Raw genomic sequence first — 18,611 nt, forward strand, 5'->3', positions numbered from 1 at the left:
AAGGGGAAAAAACTGCTCCTTCTGATTCTGAGGCGGTCAACTATCTTCTAAACTTTTCACACCAGCACCCGATGATAGACTTTTCCAGAGAGGCCTCTACACCTGTGGTTGGAACACATCCTATGGTCCCCTTTTTCCTAAAGGAGGGACCACCTCCCCAGTCTCCCAGTCCCGAAGTGCCATGGTAGCCCAACAACATCCAGGACCTTAAAGAACTCAGGGCAGATCTCATACACCTCGAGGGACTTCCCTTCGCAGAGTTGTTTAACTACCATTGGCTGCAGCTCCATACAGTTGCCTCAGCAATGGAGGCCTGGAACATAACCATTCAGACTCAATGTCGCCTGCTTGCCCAGAATGTTGGAGAAACACTGCTGGAGATGAGAGTTGAAGATCTCCTGGACTAGCACCTCTCCCAAACATTCCCAACACATCCTCATTAAATACTTGGGTGCACCAGACCCTTACCATCAGATAAAACAGATCAACACCCATCAGGTGGTGATCTGTTGACATGTCAGACACTTTTTACACCTGACTGTCCATCGATAAGCCTATCCCTTTTCGCTGCCTCTGAACCAGGGCAACTCCAGAGTGGAATAAAGCACAGGCCCTCTGGAGGAAATTGTTTCCAGAGTCTCTACTGTGTGTCGAGGTGAGTCGGACTACATCCAGTTGGTATCTCTCAACCTGTACATGCTTGGGCTCCTTTCCCACCATAAAGTGATGTTCCATGTCAGACTAGCCAGTTTCAGCAGTAGATAGATCAAACCACCAAGGCCTGAGCCTTTGATGCTACAAAATACACAATGCACCCTTACGGCCTCCTTCAGGCGGTGAGTGAGTCCACAGGAGGGTGGTCCCATTTATCTCTTTCCAAAAGGTCACACAACCAGACTCTTGCTGACAAGCCTCTCCCCGGGGCCTGGCTCCTGGGTGAGGCCCAAGTCTTCTTGACGATGGTGAGGTGACTAGGATCCATAAATTTCACATCGTATGGATATTTGAATCGCACTTTGTCTGACCCCTCACTCAAAGCCCTCTACTATGTGGAGGTGGCTGACCAACATAATTCTAATATAAATGAGAAGGATTATTTAAAAAAAACGTGGACCGGATAGATTAAAATACTTCATCATGGGAGAGGCTTAAAAGGAAATTGGCTATGTCGTATTGACCTAAAGTCCAATCATCAGAAATTTCAGTACATAGGTACAATTGTGTTGAAACAGAATCCAAATGTGTTTTAGCCCAAACTTTAGTGGGAACTGCAAATGCAGAAGTTAAGTTTTAGTTTAACCAGTTTAACCAGATCTGGTACACATGATCAAGGTAAGTGTTAACCCATATAAAAAGTACTATATTAATTGATTTATGTGGGCAAGTCCTCTTCATCGTCAAGTTTTCATTAAGTTTCCCCATTTGCTGACTGCTAAAACTACATAGAGACCTGAAATTATTGATAGAAATTATATATATAAACACATTTATAATATTCTTTATCAGATAATAAGTATTTTGTTTTCTGTGTGTGTGCGTGTGTGTGTGCACGTGTGTGTATGTGTCCAGAACCACAGTAACAGCGCGAGTATGGTGGTTCATTGCAGACTGAGCCTGTTGTCCTCCCAAGACGCAGAGTTGACATTAACAGGAAGACTTCAGCTTCCCATTCTGCATGCTGTGAGTTATTCCAAAATTTGTTTTTATGTTTACATTTTAATGGGAAGTTTATAGAAACTGAGTTCAAAGTTCATACATATTGACTGGAGGACGGTCTGTTTTTTTTTTTTTTTTAAATAAGGATTAAAAAAAGGCTTAATGATTTCCTGTGGTCACACAAAAACACTTAATACATTTGGAACATTTAGTCTTTATATTTAACCGTCTTCATCTTATTTTCAGGTAAACTTCAGGTCTTTAGAGCTGCTCATTGCTGCCTCTGTCCAGCTTGAAGCATCCAGTCCTATGTTCCTTCGTGAGGGCAGACTTATCAGAGAGGTATAACTGTTCTCAACTAACATTAACTAACTGGCTACTCTATTCATAACTTGCGGATAGACCTAAGTTGGATATCTGTATCTGCACTCTGTATTACCCATACATATAAATACAAATTACAGTCAGAAGCACCAATATGAGCTGCTTTAAAAAAAATTAACTATGTTTAATTTCCTTGTTGAATAGTCACACTGAGTCATTTAAATGAAAAATGAAAAGGTAACCGAAATTTTAAACTTACACTGAACACCTGACAAACTGTTGATTTGTTTTAAAAATTTGTTTTATCTCAAAAGACTCCAAATTCTTTATTTCTCATTTATTAACTTACTTTGTTTTCTAAATATTACTATTAATTAGATTTTGATTACATTTGTTTAATTTAATAGAGACTGTATTCAGTCATCAAAATTACACTTCATATAGAACTGTGTTGCATCTGCAATAAAAACTCCCACATGCACAGCAAAGTTACATTTATATATGTGTGTATATACATACATACATATATATATATATATATATATATATATATATATACATATGTGTGTGTATATATATATATATATACCTATTACTGCATGCCTCCATCAATCTCAGTGTTACTGTGAGAGAGATTAATAGACAAGTGGTGGATCTGACACATACACTATCAACCTATGTACACGAACGTGTACTATAGCTCTGTTAGCTCATTGGTGCTGTTATGTGGCTACTTGCGGCTATAGGAGAGCTAACGTAGGGATTTCGACACAGGCACTCTACTGGGACCAGCTATAGTACACGTTCGTTCTTTCATTCTTCTTAAAGTATTGGTGAAATAAAGACAAATAATGCCTTATTTAGAGGCTGCATCGTCCCTGCCCCATTAACTCCGTTATATGGATATACTCCGATCACAAGTTTTCTAAATAGCTTTCCAAGGACACCAACTTTTGCCAAACTGTTCTCGTTGAGTAGATAAATGTATTTCATGCCAGAAATAAGATCTAGGTTTAAAAATACCGGAGTTCCCCTTTCATTTTTGGCACCAGCTACCAAATGCTTGCCGTCTCCGCCCCTTTCATCTATCCATGCCCAGCGCCATTCATTTTTAATGCCTTTTTCAGTTAGGACGTCTTCCCCTGGCTTCATGAATTTTCCCTTCATCGTTGGATTTTGGCGAAACAAACGCTGGCCTGGATGCTGCGTTCAAGACCACTCAGAGGTAACCGAGAGGTCATAGGTACACGCTACAGGTTAAGTCGGAGGAGAAAAATGAAGTGTGGCATATTGTCGCTATCCGCTGAACACTCAAAACCTATGCAGCAGCAATTTATGCTTATTTTGGAAGAAGATGAATATACGTGTAATTTCCAAGTTTGATGCTGTTCAATTCATTTTCCACAATTCACAGCCCGTATTTTCCCCAGTTGTCTGGAACGCAGCATCAACTACTGCTGGCTACTGTTGCAATGTCTGTCACAACCTTCTTAGTACATCCATGGTCACAACAACCACAGACATGACAATCCAGCATCAACAGTTTTAATGTTTGTTTATTTATTCATCTATTTATTTTGAATCGGAGTCAAACGCCACACGCCAGAGATCCGGCACGGTGCCGGAATACTTTAAGCCCTGAAGATGTGAATGCAATATAACATACTATACCTACTGGGACCATCACAGAGACCAATTAGCTAATAAACACCGCAGCAGTAATCCTAGAGATGCTTGGCAACAAGATCGACAACTCATGAAGCAGTAAAGGGCAGTATCCTCCATGAAGAAGAAGGTTGGAGGCCAAGATCAAGGCAACATGGACAGAGGTTAGCCAGCTATCAGAGCTTCAGAAAGGTGTAATGAAGAAAGAACTCCATAAGAATTACAAACAAAAAGCTCTGACTATCCGACTGAGATGGTACACAAAAGAAACAGAAGCAAGAAGAATAAATTGGCTTGTTAAGTGGGGAACATCCGAAGTGCACTGTGAGTGGCAGAGTGATAAGATGGGAATAGATTCACCCAAGGCCGAGACTGAACTACACTGGAAAGCATATGGGACGAAAACGTGCCACATAACACCAATGCTTCATGGATCTGAGAAATGAACACAGCAATCTGCCTGCACAAGAATCAATGACCATCACAGTTGCCGATATCTAAGGGAGGGTCTCAAGAATCAAGACTTGAGACTGCACAGGGCAGTCTATATCATAGGAGCCAAATATGTGTTTTATTTTCTATGTGGTCACTAGATGGTGCTGTAGGCTTAAACATAAGCGACAGGGGCAACAGGTCGGGAAGGTGTTGAACCCGGAAGAGCATACAAGTTCTTGAACGCTGTGGCTGAGTTTGTATGAACTCTTTTGTCGTGTTACCTTTTGGCATTATGGAATTACTGGACTTTGTACACTATTCAGCTGGCTGGAGTCTAATAAACTGGTGATATTGCATCAAAGATGAGCCTTTGGATTAAATGTTATGCACCATGAACAGGAACAATGTTTAGGTTCCCACATGATTGTCGCGATGGCTCACCCAAGGGGTGTAGATGTAATGCGGGAAAAATCAATTTGCAGGACGTGTGAAAAGTAATGAAAATGCGTAACTGTCCCGCACAAAGCGAGACATCTGGTCACCGTATACGTGCTGCGCCACCTTTTCATGGCGCGCCGGGCGGAAAACGGCATTTTAACGTCACGTGCCGTGGGTGCCATGAGCGACACGGCAACTATAAAACAAGCTTAAAGCTAGATTTATACTATTCCAGAACGTCGACGTTGTCGACGGGACGTCTTCATTGAGCATTCGAAGTTCTGCATCGAGGGAACACGTTGCTTTGCAATTCACCATGCCGGTAGGGAGGTGTGGCTGTATGTTTGTGTGGTTTCAGGGGTTATAGCCGAATCCTTGCTTTTTCTTCCGGTCACAGTTAACAACAGTAAACAATGTCAAAAGTTTGTAGAAAACTTATAAACATATTTGTGCCTCAAAGGCCTTGACTGTAGGCTACAGTTGTAGTAAACAGCTTATGAACTCAACAGCTCAATGCCACATTACGTGGAGATAGCCTACTTTTTCCACTTGTATTTTTTCTGAGCTCTTGCTGCAATGAGGAGTTGTTGTCTTCGAATGCTACAGAGTAAAACTCTGAGCAAGACAGTTCATAATTGAGGCTCACAATGAGCTCACCTTTAATTAATTCAGTGGAACATTTGTTCTGCACATCAGTTCATTTGTTCTTCATAAAAGAGAAAATCCTCTCCACAAACCCAGTGGAAGATGGGATGCTGAGGACAAAGAATACAGCAGCTTGAATGTTGCGACGGTCAGCTGCCCGGAGAACCTCCATCCACCTCTCTTCTGTTCCTTTGGACTGCCAGGTTTCCTTCTCCTGAGTGGAGGCGCTCCAGAAGACTGTTTGCAGCTACACATTCTTCATACAGATCATACCAGAAGAGATGAAAAGTTGTCATTTATAGTGGTAAATAAATGGGAAAAAATCTTATTGTATATATTCATAATTTTGTATACTACTTTAACTTTCTATTGTTGTGGAGAGAAGACTAGTCGGACTCACCTTTACAGCCTCTTAATTTACTGATCAGAATGACACAGATACATGTACATGGCAGCATGCACTGAAATTCCCAATGACCTTAGTTTGTGAGATCTTTATACCTCTTGATATCATTCTCTGTGTGTGTGGCCCAAACCCTATCTATATCTGGCATCTGCTGTCTGAGAATGCTACTATATCTTTGTCATTGTCCAGACAGAGTTCATTCTGGTCCTAAACAATATGTGGTTTGAGCTGTGTCAAAGTCTCCCTACACCTATATTGTTTAATTAATTAATTATTCTTTATTTATTTATCCATGTATCTATCAAGTATATGAACAGTTTGAATTTGTAAGATGTTTTATGAAAGCTTGCATATGTGTGTATACTGTAAACTAAGTTTATAATTATGTATTTATTTGTATATATTATCTATCAATTGTATTTGTTTATAACCATCAATGATATTAAAACATGGTCTATCACTACACTGGCAATTTTTTCATTCTTACCTGCCAACCAGGCCAAGCCGGTTGGTTATGTTCTCCATGTCATCAAAGGAGATCTTCCCAGATGCTAGAGAGAGGGGCTACAGGTGAAAGAGCCAGTTTTCCTCTGAGAAGTCAAACCACTTCTCGATATAACTGATGGCAGGGTTTAAGAAGCCTGTAAATTCCTGCCTGGCAACATCAGCATCAGATGGTGGGAGACGCTGGAGCTTTTGTTTGGGTAGGTACCCCTGGAACCTATCATCTCTTCTCTGAATTAGTCTTCTCCGGAAAGAGTCCATGATGGAGAAGAGGTCAACAGACGTGGTTACATTCTTCTCCAGCTTTTCCACCACCTCTTCAAACAGGGACAGGACATTATTACAGAAGAGGAGGTAAATTTCCACAATGTCTGCCTCTTCCTCAACTCCAGCAGAATCTTCTGTCAACCTCAGCAAATCTTTCGGGCGCCTTCAGGACTCTCTCCTTTTGGCAGAGTTGGAAAAGAAACTGTATATCTTGAGGACAATATTTTCCACATTCAATCAGAGTTTGTCCAGGGCCTTTTTCACCGCGTTATGGACAATATGTGCATAGCAGTTGCCAAAAGGATCTCACTGTTGGCCTGTCAATTTTGTAAATGCTGGCTGCCATAATTGACATTTGCGTTGTCAGCACTGAGTGCAGAAACATGATCTAGGGATAGACCCATGTTTTTCAGAGAGCTTTGTATTGTTTTCATTATTCCCTCTTCAGAATCTTTCAATGAAATCTATTGCCTTGTTGACAACACCATTCTCTGGTGTGAAAAACTACACGGCCATGGGAAACATCTTCCGATTTCCTTTATTCGAGGCATCTGTGTGAAGAGAGAATGAGAGTGGATTTCCACCACTTTTCAATTTTTTGATCACCTCCCTTTATTTCCTTTTAAAGACAGGACATCTGCAACGATTGCCTCAGCTTTTGTCCTCCCACAAGACATCTTCTTGGCAATGCTGGAGTCATTCAGTGTTCTGAGACTCAACTTCAGAGAACAGTCAGCTGAGTTATAGCTTAAACCGTGCTTTATAGTGTGGTAGGTATGGGCTACCTCTGCAGCAGTCACCTGTAAATTAAAAAAAAGAAGAAATTTTACTGTATATACAGTATAGTATAGTATATCAACTGCCTGTGCAGTACAAATGATGCATGTTACAGCTATCTCTATCGGTTTGAACTTGTAAGAAATGTGTAAGATTATATATATTTGTGTGTATACAATATATTAATTCATCTATGTATTAATTGTATGTATTATTTATCTATTTAATGTATTTGTCTATCAATTGTACTTGAAAGAAATATTATAATATCTTTGTCCATACAATGCTGACATTCATTGCACTTGCTTCTTTCCCAACCCTTTCCCATATAAAAAATAATAATGATAAAAAAAATTGTTCTTTACATACCATATCTGCCTCTGTTGTTGCCTGGTGGACAACAAATTGGTCTAGGGTTCCCCTAGTTTTGCTGTCCCTTATGCTTCGCATGTGGCCACCACTGGAAGCATGTTGTTTCAGGTCAGTCAGTCCACCATGGGCTAAGGAAAAAGTGCACAGGCACACCGTGCAGTGCGCTTTGTAGATGTTATTGCGCACTTTTTCCAATCAGGTGTTCCCTTTTTCCCCATTCCTTTCGGTATTTTTGCATCCTTTTTTTTTTTTTTTCTCAGAGAAGTACCATTCGTATTGCTGCTTAAAGGTGTACTGCTCCGTAAAGCAGTGTTGGCGAGTGTGTGACTGTCACCATGCATGCTGCTTTGTTGTCTTCTGCTATCTTCTCCGCTCCAAAGTGAATCTGCTCCAACTCAGTAATGCTACAGATAATGCAATATGAAATAATCATTGTCCTAATAATTAGCCTGCAAGGCACTCATTTCTCCAGTCACACTAGCTAAGCTAACGTTACCAGTAACTTGAAATAAAAAATTTCAAGCAACTCAACTAACCAGTTTCGGTGGTTTACCGCTTTGTGTTCAAAGAAGTCGCGCTTGATGGATACTGCGTGAGCTGATTGGTTGTGTTGTAGCTCGCAATCTGATTGGTTGTTGTTGAAGGTGGCGTTTGTGCAGCCTGTGCACCCTGGAAATTGGCCAATGAAGGCAGATGCACCCTGGAGCATTTACTCCGCGAATAACAGTACCTCCTTGACCAATGGGGTGAACGTTGTCTGTATCATCATTTTTTGCTGTAACACTGCCATGCTAGATGACACACTGTAATGCCAGCTGTAATACTGTCATGCTAGCTGACACACTGTCATGCCAGATGACACACTGTCATGCTAGCTTACACACTGTCATGCCAGATGACACACTGTCATGCTAGCTGACACACTGTCGTGCCAGCTGACACACTGTTATGCTAGCTGTAACACTGTCATGCTAGCTGTAGCACTATCATGCTAGCTGACACACTGTTATGCTAGCTGTAACACTGTCATGCTAGTTGACACACGTCACACATGTCAGCTGATACGAGTTTCTATCATTTGGTGTGTTTATGTGTGTTAATTGTCATCAAAACTTGGAGATCCAGTGTGTGATTTAATGCAGTACACACAATCATATGGAGCTATTCCTCCAGTCATACCAAAAACACTCGTTAGCAACAGATGCTAATAAACAATGCTTTCTCATGAACAATGATGAAAAAAGCCACAGATTTACACAGCATAACTTGTAGTAATGACTGTGGTTTTTATTACAGCATTAAAACATTAATCTTATTAAATAATTGCACTTACATTTACCTACATCTTTATCTGAAAAATGCTGATTAGTAACGTTAACACACAGAGAGCGGGACACAGATTGGTTTAAATTGAAACTTTTGAGAGACCTTTTTATTTGAAACTTGCAGCACAAAAATAAGTTTATCACATACTTATGTTGAGAAGAAATTAAGTGAACCGTGTCTTTAAAGGTTATTCTTAAAGTATGTGTGTAAAAATTACCCTTGTACCCTTGTACCCTTGTATTTAGGGTGGTGCATAAACCCAATAACCCAAAGATTCGGTACAGCGATTCATTCTTTATTAGAGGAACTTTTTACAAATAAAACCATGAGGTGTTGAATAAAGTGATTCAGCTGAGTAATCAAACCATCTTTAGACATTTTAAGACGATAAATAAGACTCATTAAAATCATTTCGATGACATTTCAGATTTCCATGAAGTGAGACAACAAATGACTGAAAAAGACATTCAAATATAAGTTTTTATATTTTTATTTAAATTGTATTAAGGTTGCAGAACATTTTAAAAACACATTTAACAATTATGTAAGAAAAAAATTATAAAAATTAATGTAAAAGAATGTAAAATTCTAATGAAAATTCTAAGATCTGAAGTTCAAGGATCTGAAGTGCTAAGATCTGAAGTTCAAGGATATGAACCCAGAGAAAACCCCTTCTAAGAAAGAAAGAAATCTGTAACTTATATGAAAGCGTCCGAGTTACAGAATTTCAACTTTGTTGTGAACTCTGAAGGGCTTCATGATGGAGCTGCCCAGAGACGAGAAGAATCCTTTCCGGTCGTCAGGTCTTTTAGATATTTGCTCTACGAAACAGTCAATGATAATTTCGTCACATAATGGTTGTTCTATGTCCAGGAACACCAGTGTAATCAGGTGTGGACAGGCAGTACGTTTACACAGGTCCATGTAGATGGTACGATCAAGGTGTTTAAAGGTCTCTGGTGGGATATTAAAGTCCTTTTTCCCGGCTTCGGCCATCATTCTTTCATGCAGCCGCTTGACGATAGCTTCAAAGTTTTCTGGTTTGTATTTTATGTTTGCTTTTCTGAAGAGCTGCAAAATCACCGTGTTCAGAAGTATTTCAATAGACAGTTTGCATCTTTCCTCTCTGTCTCTTCGAATTTGTATGTGTTTGTCATCAGATCTTAAGGAAGCCTCTGAGCTGTATTTCGGAGACTCCCTGATGTCGCTGGTGGTGAACTCTGAGCTCTGAGCAACCTCCATCTCACTGACAGGAGACGATTCAGAAACCTTGTCCTGAGATTTCTGGTTGTGAAGCATCAGTTCACTGAAAGTAGATGTTTGTGATGATATCTGGTGAGGTACACACAGACATTTGTGGGACTTTGGGGTGTTTTTGTCTTTAAATGAGAATCTCTGGAAGAATGAAGGTTTCTTAGTGATGTGTTTCTTAAATGAGCAGGCAATTACTCCATCTGCAAATGGCTTCTTTGAGCTCATACATACCTCAGCAATAAGTTGTGGGAAGGACACACTTCTACAAAGGTCTCTGTAAACATCTTTTTCAAGATTTTCAAACTTTTCTTCGGGGATGTTAAAGTCTAATTTCTCAACTTCAGGCCAGATTCTCTCCAACAGCCGGCATTTTAGAGCTTGAGTGTCTTGGTGGGGGCATGCCATCGTTGCTTTCCAAAAGATGTAAAGAATTAGATCCTCCACAAATATTTCCACCAATATTTTGCACCTTTCTTCTTTTTCTTGTTTGTTATGTTGACATTTATCATCTACTGCTTTTAACTCAATGACCGTGTCTATAATGATATCTAAAGACTCCTGTTTCATGGACTCCACAGGAGTGAAGGATGATGCTTGTTCTTCTGGAATAATGTCCATCTCAGCCACAGATTCCTTTTTTATTGGGGACTCCACATTTGAATCGTCCATGCAACATGGAAGCAGTCCCTTCCTCGTACTTCTTTTGCATTTCTCTTCACTGACGGGAGCAGCTTGTTCTTCCTGTTTCATGGACTCCACAGGAGTAAAGGATGTTTCTTGTTCTTGAGGGATGATGTCCACCTCAGCAAAAGATTCCTCCTCTTCAATTACTTGGGACTCCACACGGGGAATCTCCTTTGTTTTGTCCTCAGGTTTGATTTCCTTCTTCCCTTTACGACAAGAAAATAACCTCTGAAACAAGCTTTTCTTTTTGTTTGGAGGCTCTTTGTCCTTCTCTTCACTGACTGGAGCAGCATGTTCTTCCTGTTTCGTGGACTCCACAGGAGTAAAGGATGATGCTGGTTCTTCTGAGATAAAGTCCACCTCAGCCACAGATTCCTTTTTTGTTGGGGACTCCACATTTGAATCATCCATGCAACATGGAAGCAGTCCCTTCCTCGTACTTCTTTGGCATTTTTCGTCACTGACTGGAGCAGCTGGTTCTTTCTGTTTCATGGACTCCACAAGAGTAATTGATGTTAATTGTTCTTCTGGAATAACGTCCATCTCAGCCACAGATTCCTTTTTTATCGGGGACACCACATTTGAATCGTTCATGCAACATGGAAGCAGTCCCTTCCTCGTGCTTCTTTTGGACATCCTCTTCAGTCTGCAGAGATGTGACGGGTCCCTGCTCAGTCTCTGTAGCTGATGTTTCATCACATTCTGTGACTTTTTTGCTTTCCTGGTCAGTGGTTTCCTCCTGGTCCTTGTCCTGTTTTTCATCCACAAAGGGTGGCTCCTGCATGTTCTCATGTGCAGATTCAAGGTGAGCCTCTGTTCCTTTGGACTGTTTGTCGTCCAACACGACGGGATCCTCTCCACTGGTTAGTTTTACACATGTATGTGATTTGCACATGCCGGCAAAGATTTTCCTGAATAGCATGCATGTTTTACCTTTCATCCTGTCACTTTCTTTGATTGGAGAAGCAAACTCTCCAGCGATGCTGCCAGACTGAATCCTGTCTGTTACCTCTTTGACAAATAAGCTTTTCAAAGAGCTGGAATCCAGGAGTTGGTTGTCATCTTTAATGTCCATGACCTCCGCTAAAGTTTGTGGAATAGAGTCGCGTATGGTGGCCGACACTTCTTCTTTGGAAATGTTATTTTGGCTTCTGAGTTTCTCCTGGACCCTCTTTGAAATGAGTAATACCACTTCTCCTATCAGATCTTTTATGATGTTTTTGGTCTCTACATCAGGGTTACCGGACATCAGATTCACCCACTGGTTCTGTGTTATCCTGTCAAAGCAGGATTCAACCAGTGGTTGAACTGTGGATACAGAATTAACCTCCGGGGCCTCTTCAATCTTTAAACTGCTTGTTACTTCCATGGTATTGTTGTATTTGTGGTTTTAAAATGTTTGGGTAAATCCTTTTCGTCACTTGGTCGAGTTTTCACGAACACGAGTGTTAGCACGCTGGAGAAATTAGGAAATGTTTAACTGACTGAACACCTATTAGTAACTTCTGATATGACATCACTGACATCAAAGATCAGCGAGTGACATCATTGGTGGATAAGCCCCGCCCACAGAAGATTATGTAACTTTGACAGCATTGCCAGGTGATGTAATTTCCATCATATTCTAAAAGCCCTGCCCACTTACTGTTGCTAAGTTACAGGTACAATTTTCAACCACCATCAATAACTGAAAAACAAACATAAACAAGTAAACAAAAATATAGCTTCCTTTTGTTTACCTAACACTTTATATCCACTTTTACACAGTGTGTTGTTCTACCTTTGCTCAGATATTCAGTAATATTTATAATGTGAACCTTTTTATTTAGAGGGATTAGAGTAGAACAGCCTGCATTAACTAAATAAGACAATGATTGTGAACAAAATAATATAAACATTGCATATTAATTATTATCTTTTGCCCAAAATCTAATTCACACACATAATTGTATAGTTTTAGGCTCCATCTGACACCTCCCTAAATCAACTTGTGTGAGATTTTGTGATTTATTTTCATCAACCAGCTGCTAAATTTAAATGATCTCCACAGTTTCTGGAAAACATCTTCACATAAGCCTTCAAAGAAGATAATTAGCGCACATTTACATGAATAAAACTGAAATATTATATGGGATAAAATAGGTAAATGATAAAATAGTCCAAGCATGTGAACCTTTTCTTTGATATTTCTGACTTTTTTCACTGCTTGTTTCAGGTTATTTCAGAACATTTCTTTTGGATTATGGGCAAAACTGTAATTCATGTGTTCCAAATTCTGATTATGGGATGTAGGTTTTTTCCTTCATCCTTCAATCGGGTTCAAACCTGGGCCACTCAAGAACATTCACAGAGTTGTTCTGAAGCCAATTCTTTGTTATCTTGGCTTTGTGCTTCGGGTCGTTGTCTTGTTGGAAGATGAACCTTCCCCCCAGTCCGAGGTCCAGAGCGCTCTAAAGCAGTTTATCGTGAAGAATGTTTCTGTGCATTGCTGCATTGAGCTTTCACTCGACCCTGACAAGTCTTGTTCCTGCCGCTGAAAACGTCCGCACAGCATGATGCTGCCACCACCATGCTTCACTGTAGGGATGGTAGTAGCCAGGCGATGACAATTGCCTCGTTTTCTCCAGACATAACGCTTAGCATTCAGGCCAAATAGTATCTTTATTTCATGAGACCAGAGAATTTTATTTCTCATGGTCTGAGAGTCTTTCAGGTGCCTCAACAGCCAAGAGAAAAGTCCATACGCGGTCAGAACTCAGCTGACAGCTGGGTGGTGAATGGGCCACTGGATGGTAATGGTGCTCAGGATGTTTCATCTGTAACAGTGAACAGGATCTCAGTGAGCAAGCTGGAAGAACTGCTCAAGAACCAGTACAAACATGCTTTCTGTGAGAGACCAACTAACAAACAGGAAATATCCAGATATGACCTAAAGTTTCTCAACACTATGAAAACATCAGCAGTATTACAGGAAGGGAAGTGCTGTCCTTCAAAAGGATGGATGTCCATTTACCAAACAACCTTGCTGTGACCAAACAGAGGATACAAAGCCTTGGAAAAAGATTCAAGCTCAACCAGCACTTTAACCAGGAATATGTGGTGTACATGAACAACATCATCTCGTGTAGTTATGCAGAGCGTGTACCTGAACATCTATTGCATGGTAACAATGGAGGAATTTGGTATATACCTCACCATGGGGTCCATTATCCCAGAAAAGGAGCACTACATGAGTTGCTGCCAAGTCCCCATCTCACTAGCTCACTGCTGGGTGTTCTTATGAGGTTTAGACAGGAGCCAATAGTTTTCATGGGGGACATTAGAGCCATGTTTTATCAGGTGCGTGTGCCAGAAGAGGACAAGGTCTTTCGCTTTTTCTGGTGGCCAGATGGAAACACTACACAGGAACCAGTGCCTTACAGGATGTTGGTCTGTACCACTGACAGACTGAAAAGGTGGCTGGTACTGAGAAGTCCTATGAGTGGCTAAAAAGGGCTTGTCTGAAAGACACAATGGAGGCACTAAACATAGCAGCAAAAGAACTGGCCCTGAGCACAAGAGCAACGGAGGCCAGGCTCTACCACACCAGAAAGGACCACAGGTGCAGGTTGTGCAAAGTGGACTCTGAGACAGACAAGCACATAGTAGCAGCGTGTAAGGCAGGTACGGCAAACATGGAACGTCATTACCAAGTGGCAGATATAATGTAAAGGACACATCTGAGCTGAATATGTGTTGAAAATCCTAAGGTCATATTGGGAGATACTTCCAAAGGTGGTAGAGAATAACATAGCTAAGATCCTATGGGACTTCCAGATCAAGACTGATAAAGTGGTGATGGCTAACCAGAAGACATTATGGTGGTTGACAAACTTCAGTAGAAGGTAGTAGTCATAGATGTAGCAATTAGAAATGGCAGCAATATCAAGAGGAAAGAACACAAGAAGCTTGAAAAATACCAACAGCTCAAGGACGAAGCTGACTAAGGGAGTTGGGGGTTCATGGCGTGTGTGGAGCACTGGGAGCCATGCCCCCAAAAATGAGAGTGGCCTCAACAGATGTAATAATAATAATAATAATTATATATATATATTAATTAATAATCTGTTCCATAGAAGTTAGTTTATTTATTGTGTATATATGTAGTAAATAAATCAACTATGCATTATCACCTCCAATTCAGTTATGTTAATTTTTCTGATCTAAAAAACTTTGTCAGCTTTGAGGTTAATTAATATGAATTGCAATCAGTATGTGTACAAGTTTAGGCAAGGCAAGGCAAATTTATTTGTATAGCACAATTCAACAAGGTGATTCAAAGTGCTTTACAGAGACATTAAAACAGAAGAAATAAAAACATGATTTAAAATTTAAACAAAAGAAGGAAATAAGAACAATAGATAAAATCAGAAAAAATTATATATATGAAAGATAAAATCAATAGTTAAAACATGATTCCATTTTGAAACTCAAGCTTATTCAAATGCAGCTGAAAATAGATGTGTCTTCAACCTGGACTTAAATAGACTGAGTGTTTCAGCTGATCTGAGGCTTTCTGGGAGTTTGTTCCAGACATGTGGAGCATAGAAGCTGAATGCAGCTTCTCCGTGTCTGGTTTTGACTCTGGGAACTGATAAAAAACCGGATCCAGATGACCTGAGGGGTCTGGAAGGTTCATAGTGGGTCTGGAGGTCACTGATGTATTTTGGTCCTTGACCATTCAGAGCTTTATAGACCAGCATCAGAACTTTAAAGTCTATCCTCTGATGGACAGGCAGCCAGTGTAAAGATTTCAGAGCTGGACTGATGTGCTCCACTTTTTTGGTCTTAGTGAGGACTCGAGCAGCTGAGTTCTGGATGAGCTGCAGTTGTCTAACTGACTTTTTAGGCAGACCTGTAAAGATGCTGTTACAATAATCAAGCCTACTAAAGATGAATGCATGGACTAGTTTTTCCAGGTCCTGCTGAGACATCAGATCTTTTAGCCTTGATATATTCTTAAGGTGATAGTAGGCTGACTTTGTTATTGCCTTAATGTGTTTGTCCAAATTTAGGTCTGAGTCCATCACTACTCCCAGATTTCTGGCCTGGTTGGTAGTTTTTAGATTTATAGATTGAAGCTCTGTGGTGACTTTCAATCGTTTATCTTTGATCTTTTATCAAAGACAATTACCTCAGTTTTGTTTTTGTTTAGCTGGAGGAAGTTGTGGCACATCCAGTCATTAATCTCCTCAATGCATTTTCCAAGGGCCTGTACAGGCCCTCGGTCTCCTGGTGACATTGTTATATACATCTGTGTGTCATCTGCATAGCTATGGTAGTTTATTTGGTTGTTTTTTATAATCTGTGCCAGTGGGAGCATGTAGATGTTAAACAGAAGAGGTCCCAGGATGGAAACTTGGGTAACTCCACATGTGATTCTTGTCTGCTCAGATGTAAAGTTACCTATTGACACAAAGTACTTCCTGTTCTCTAAGTATGTTTTAAACCAGTTTAGTACAGTTCCGGAAAGACCAGCCCAGTTCTCCAATCGTTTGAGTAATATATTGTGGTCAACTGTATCAAAGGCAGCACTGAGATCCAGTAAAACTAAGACTGACATTTTTCCACTGTCTGTATTCAGACATGTCATTAAACACCTTGGTCAGAGCAGTCTCAGTGCTGTGGAAGGTATCATAGCAGTTATTTTGTGTTAAAAAGTAATTAAGCTGTTGAAAAACTGCTTTTTCAATGATCTTACTTAAAAATGGGAGATTTGAGATGGGCCTGTAGTTGTTCATTTGCGTCTTGTCAAGATTGTCCTTTTTCAGCAGAGGTTTAATTACAGCTGTTTTAAGTGGCTCTGGAAACACACCTGATGTTAAGGATAAGTTCACAATCAGTAACAGGTCTGACTCCAAAGTCTTTGAGACCCCTTTGAGAAAACCTGTTGATAGGATGTCTAAACAGCAAGAGGAGGACTTCAGGTGATGTAAGATGCCCTCCAGGTCTTTACTGTTAATGGGTTGAAAGTGTCATGGTGTTTAAACCAGTTTTCGGTGGACACAGTACATATGCTGAACCTGCTGCTGATGTACTAACTGCTTGTCTAATATTTTGGACTTTGTCTATGAAGAATTTGGCAAAGTCATTGCAGGCCATGGTGGAATGGAGTTCAGTTGCCACTGACACAGGAGGGTTTGTTAGCCTGTCAACTGTAGCAAATAAGGCCCGAGCATTATGACTGTTTTTGGTGATGATGTCAGAGAAGTAGGATTTCCTTGCATTCCTCAGTTGTAAATTATAAGAGTGAAGTTTAACTTTATAGATGTCATAATGAACCTGGAAATTTGTTTTTCTCCATCTGCGCTCAGCTTTCCGACACTCTCTTTTCCCATTTTTCACCAGTGTGGAATTTCGCCATGGAGACTTCTTCCTTCCAGAGATAACCTTCACCTTAATGGGAGCAATAGTATCCATAACATTTAACATTTTAGTATTAAAGCTACTGACGAGCTCACTGACTGAACCCCCGGACAGGGCAGGTGTTAAAGAGAAGACCTGGTTAAAGATCTTACTACTGTTTTCAGTTATACACCGTTTTGAGATCACTGCTGTTGAGACATTTGTGTGCACTGAGATCATACTCTCAAAGAAAACACAGGAATGGTCAGACAGGCCTGTCCTGAGTTTAAATCAACTCAAATATTTCCTCCTAATTGAAAGTTTTATTTTGGAGAATCAGTTATTTGTTGGTCACAACAGTAGAAATAAAAGTCTGCCAGCAGAGGATGTGAAAGTGCTTGTTGATGTAATTGCAGATAATCCTGGATCTGAGCAAGGAGGAAGATGACTCCATCTCCATCTGGATTATACTGGGAAGCTCACTGGGAGGCCTGATGCTACTGTCTTTACTGATCCTGGTCCTACTGAAGGTAGTTGCTCCCAAGCCTTGAAAAGTCACCCTCATCCCTCAATTTGATGGGGTTGATTTCTTTGGTTTGCTATGTACGTAACAATTATTTGGAAATTAGTGCACTTAAGTTAAGGTCAAAATATACATTGTTTTGACTGTTTGTTTCACTAATTGTCTTCTAGTATATAATAAAACAGCATAAAAATATATATTTTTCACCACAGTCTACCGCTATGTCAGTCAATCAGTCAGCTGATCTATGGCAAAATGTAATAGGTTATTTAACCATGAATCTGTGTCTTTTTTCTTCTCAGCTTGGCTTCTTCAACAGACGCAGAAGACAGGAAACGGAATAGTCTGTAGCCAGTGGGATGGCAGTGCAGCAGTTACATTTGGGCTCTGCTTAACAAACTAAACTTTAATGCATTTGCAAAACTTAATCTGTTACTCAAGGGCCCCAACAGTTCAACCAGTTAAACATATCACTTTTATCAGAACACCATTTGCATGTGACAAGTATGACTAAATTAGACACAGGTTATATTTTATTCAAAATCATTCACTGTATTAAAAAATAACTCAACCAGCTTCAGCTGCAGTCAGTATCCCCATCCCTAAGAAAACAGATTTCTTATTAGCTCCACACTCCCAAGTTACTTAAAGAATCACACAATAATCTACAAATGCAATGGTAGACAAATGGCCTGTGTACTATATCCAATGAAAGATGCAAATTTTTTACTATTTTAAGATGGATAAAATCCCAAGCGTTGAAAAGTCACCCTCATCCCTCAATTTGATGGGGTTGATTTCTTTGGTTTGCTATGTACGTAACAATTATTTGGAAATTAGTGCACTTAAGTTCCAAGGTCAAAATATACATTGTTTCGACTGTTTGTTTCACTAATTGTCTTCTAGTATATAATAAAACAGCATAAAAATATATATTTTTCACCACAGTCT

The 18,611-nt window shown here is 40.1% G+C and overlaps 1 protein-coding gene across 1 annotated transcript in view; it reads left to right on the forward strand.

The window, feature by feature from the left end:
- itga11b (integrin, alpha 11b) overlaps positions 1–18,611 on the forward strand; it is a 122,342-nt gene that overhangs the window by 103,293 nt on the left and 438 nt on the right. The window contains exons 26-29 of the mRNA XM_072385332.1: positions 1,570–1,680; positions 1,903–1,998; positions 17,554–17,667; positions 17,963–18,611. The exon at positions 17,963–18,611 is cut by the window's right edge and continues 438 nt beyond it. Of these exons, the coding sequence (XP_072241433.1) occupies positions 1,570–1,680; positions 1,903–1,998; positions 17,554–17,667; positions 17,963–18,004 (363 nt within the window). The 3' untranslated portion in view covers positions 18,005–18,611. The remainder of the gene's footprint in view (positions 1–1,569; positions 1,681–1,902; positions 1,999–17,553; positions 17,668–17,962) is intronic.

Source organism: Leuresthes tenuis, unplaced genomic scaffold (genome assembly GCF_036924035.1).
Source record: "Leuresthes tenuis unplaced genomic scaffold, fLeuTen1.0.hap1 SCAF_5, whole genome shotgun sequence".
NCBI lineage: Eukaryota > Metazoa > Chordata > Actinopteri > Atheriniformes > Atherinopsidae > Leuresthes > Leuresthes tenuis.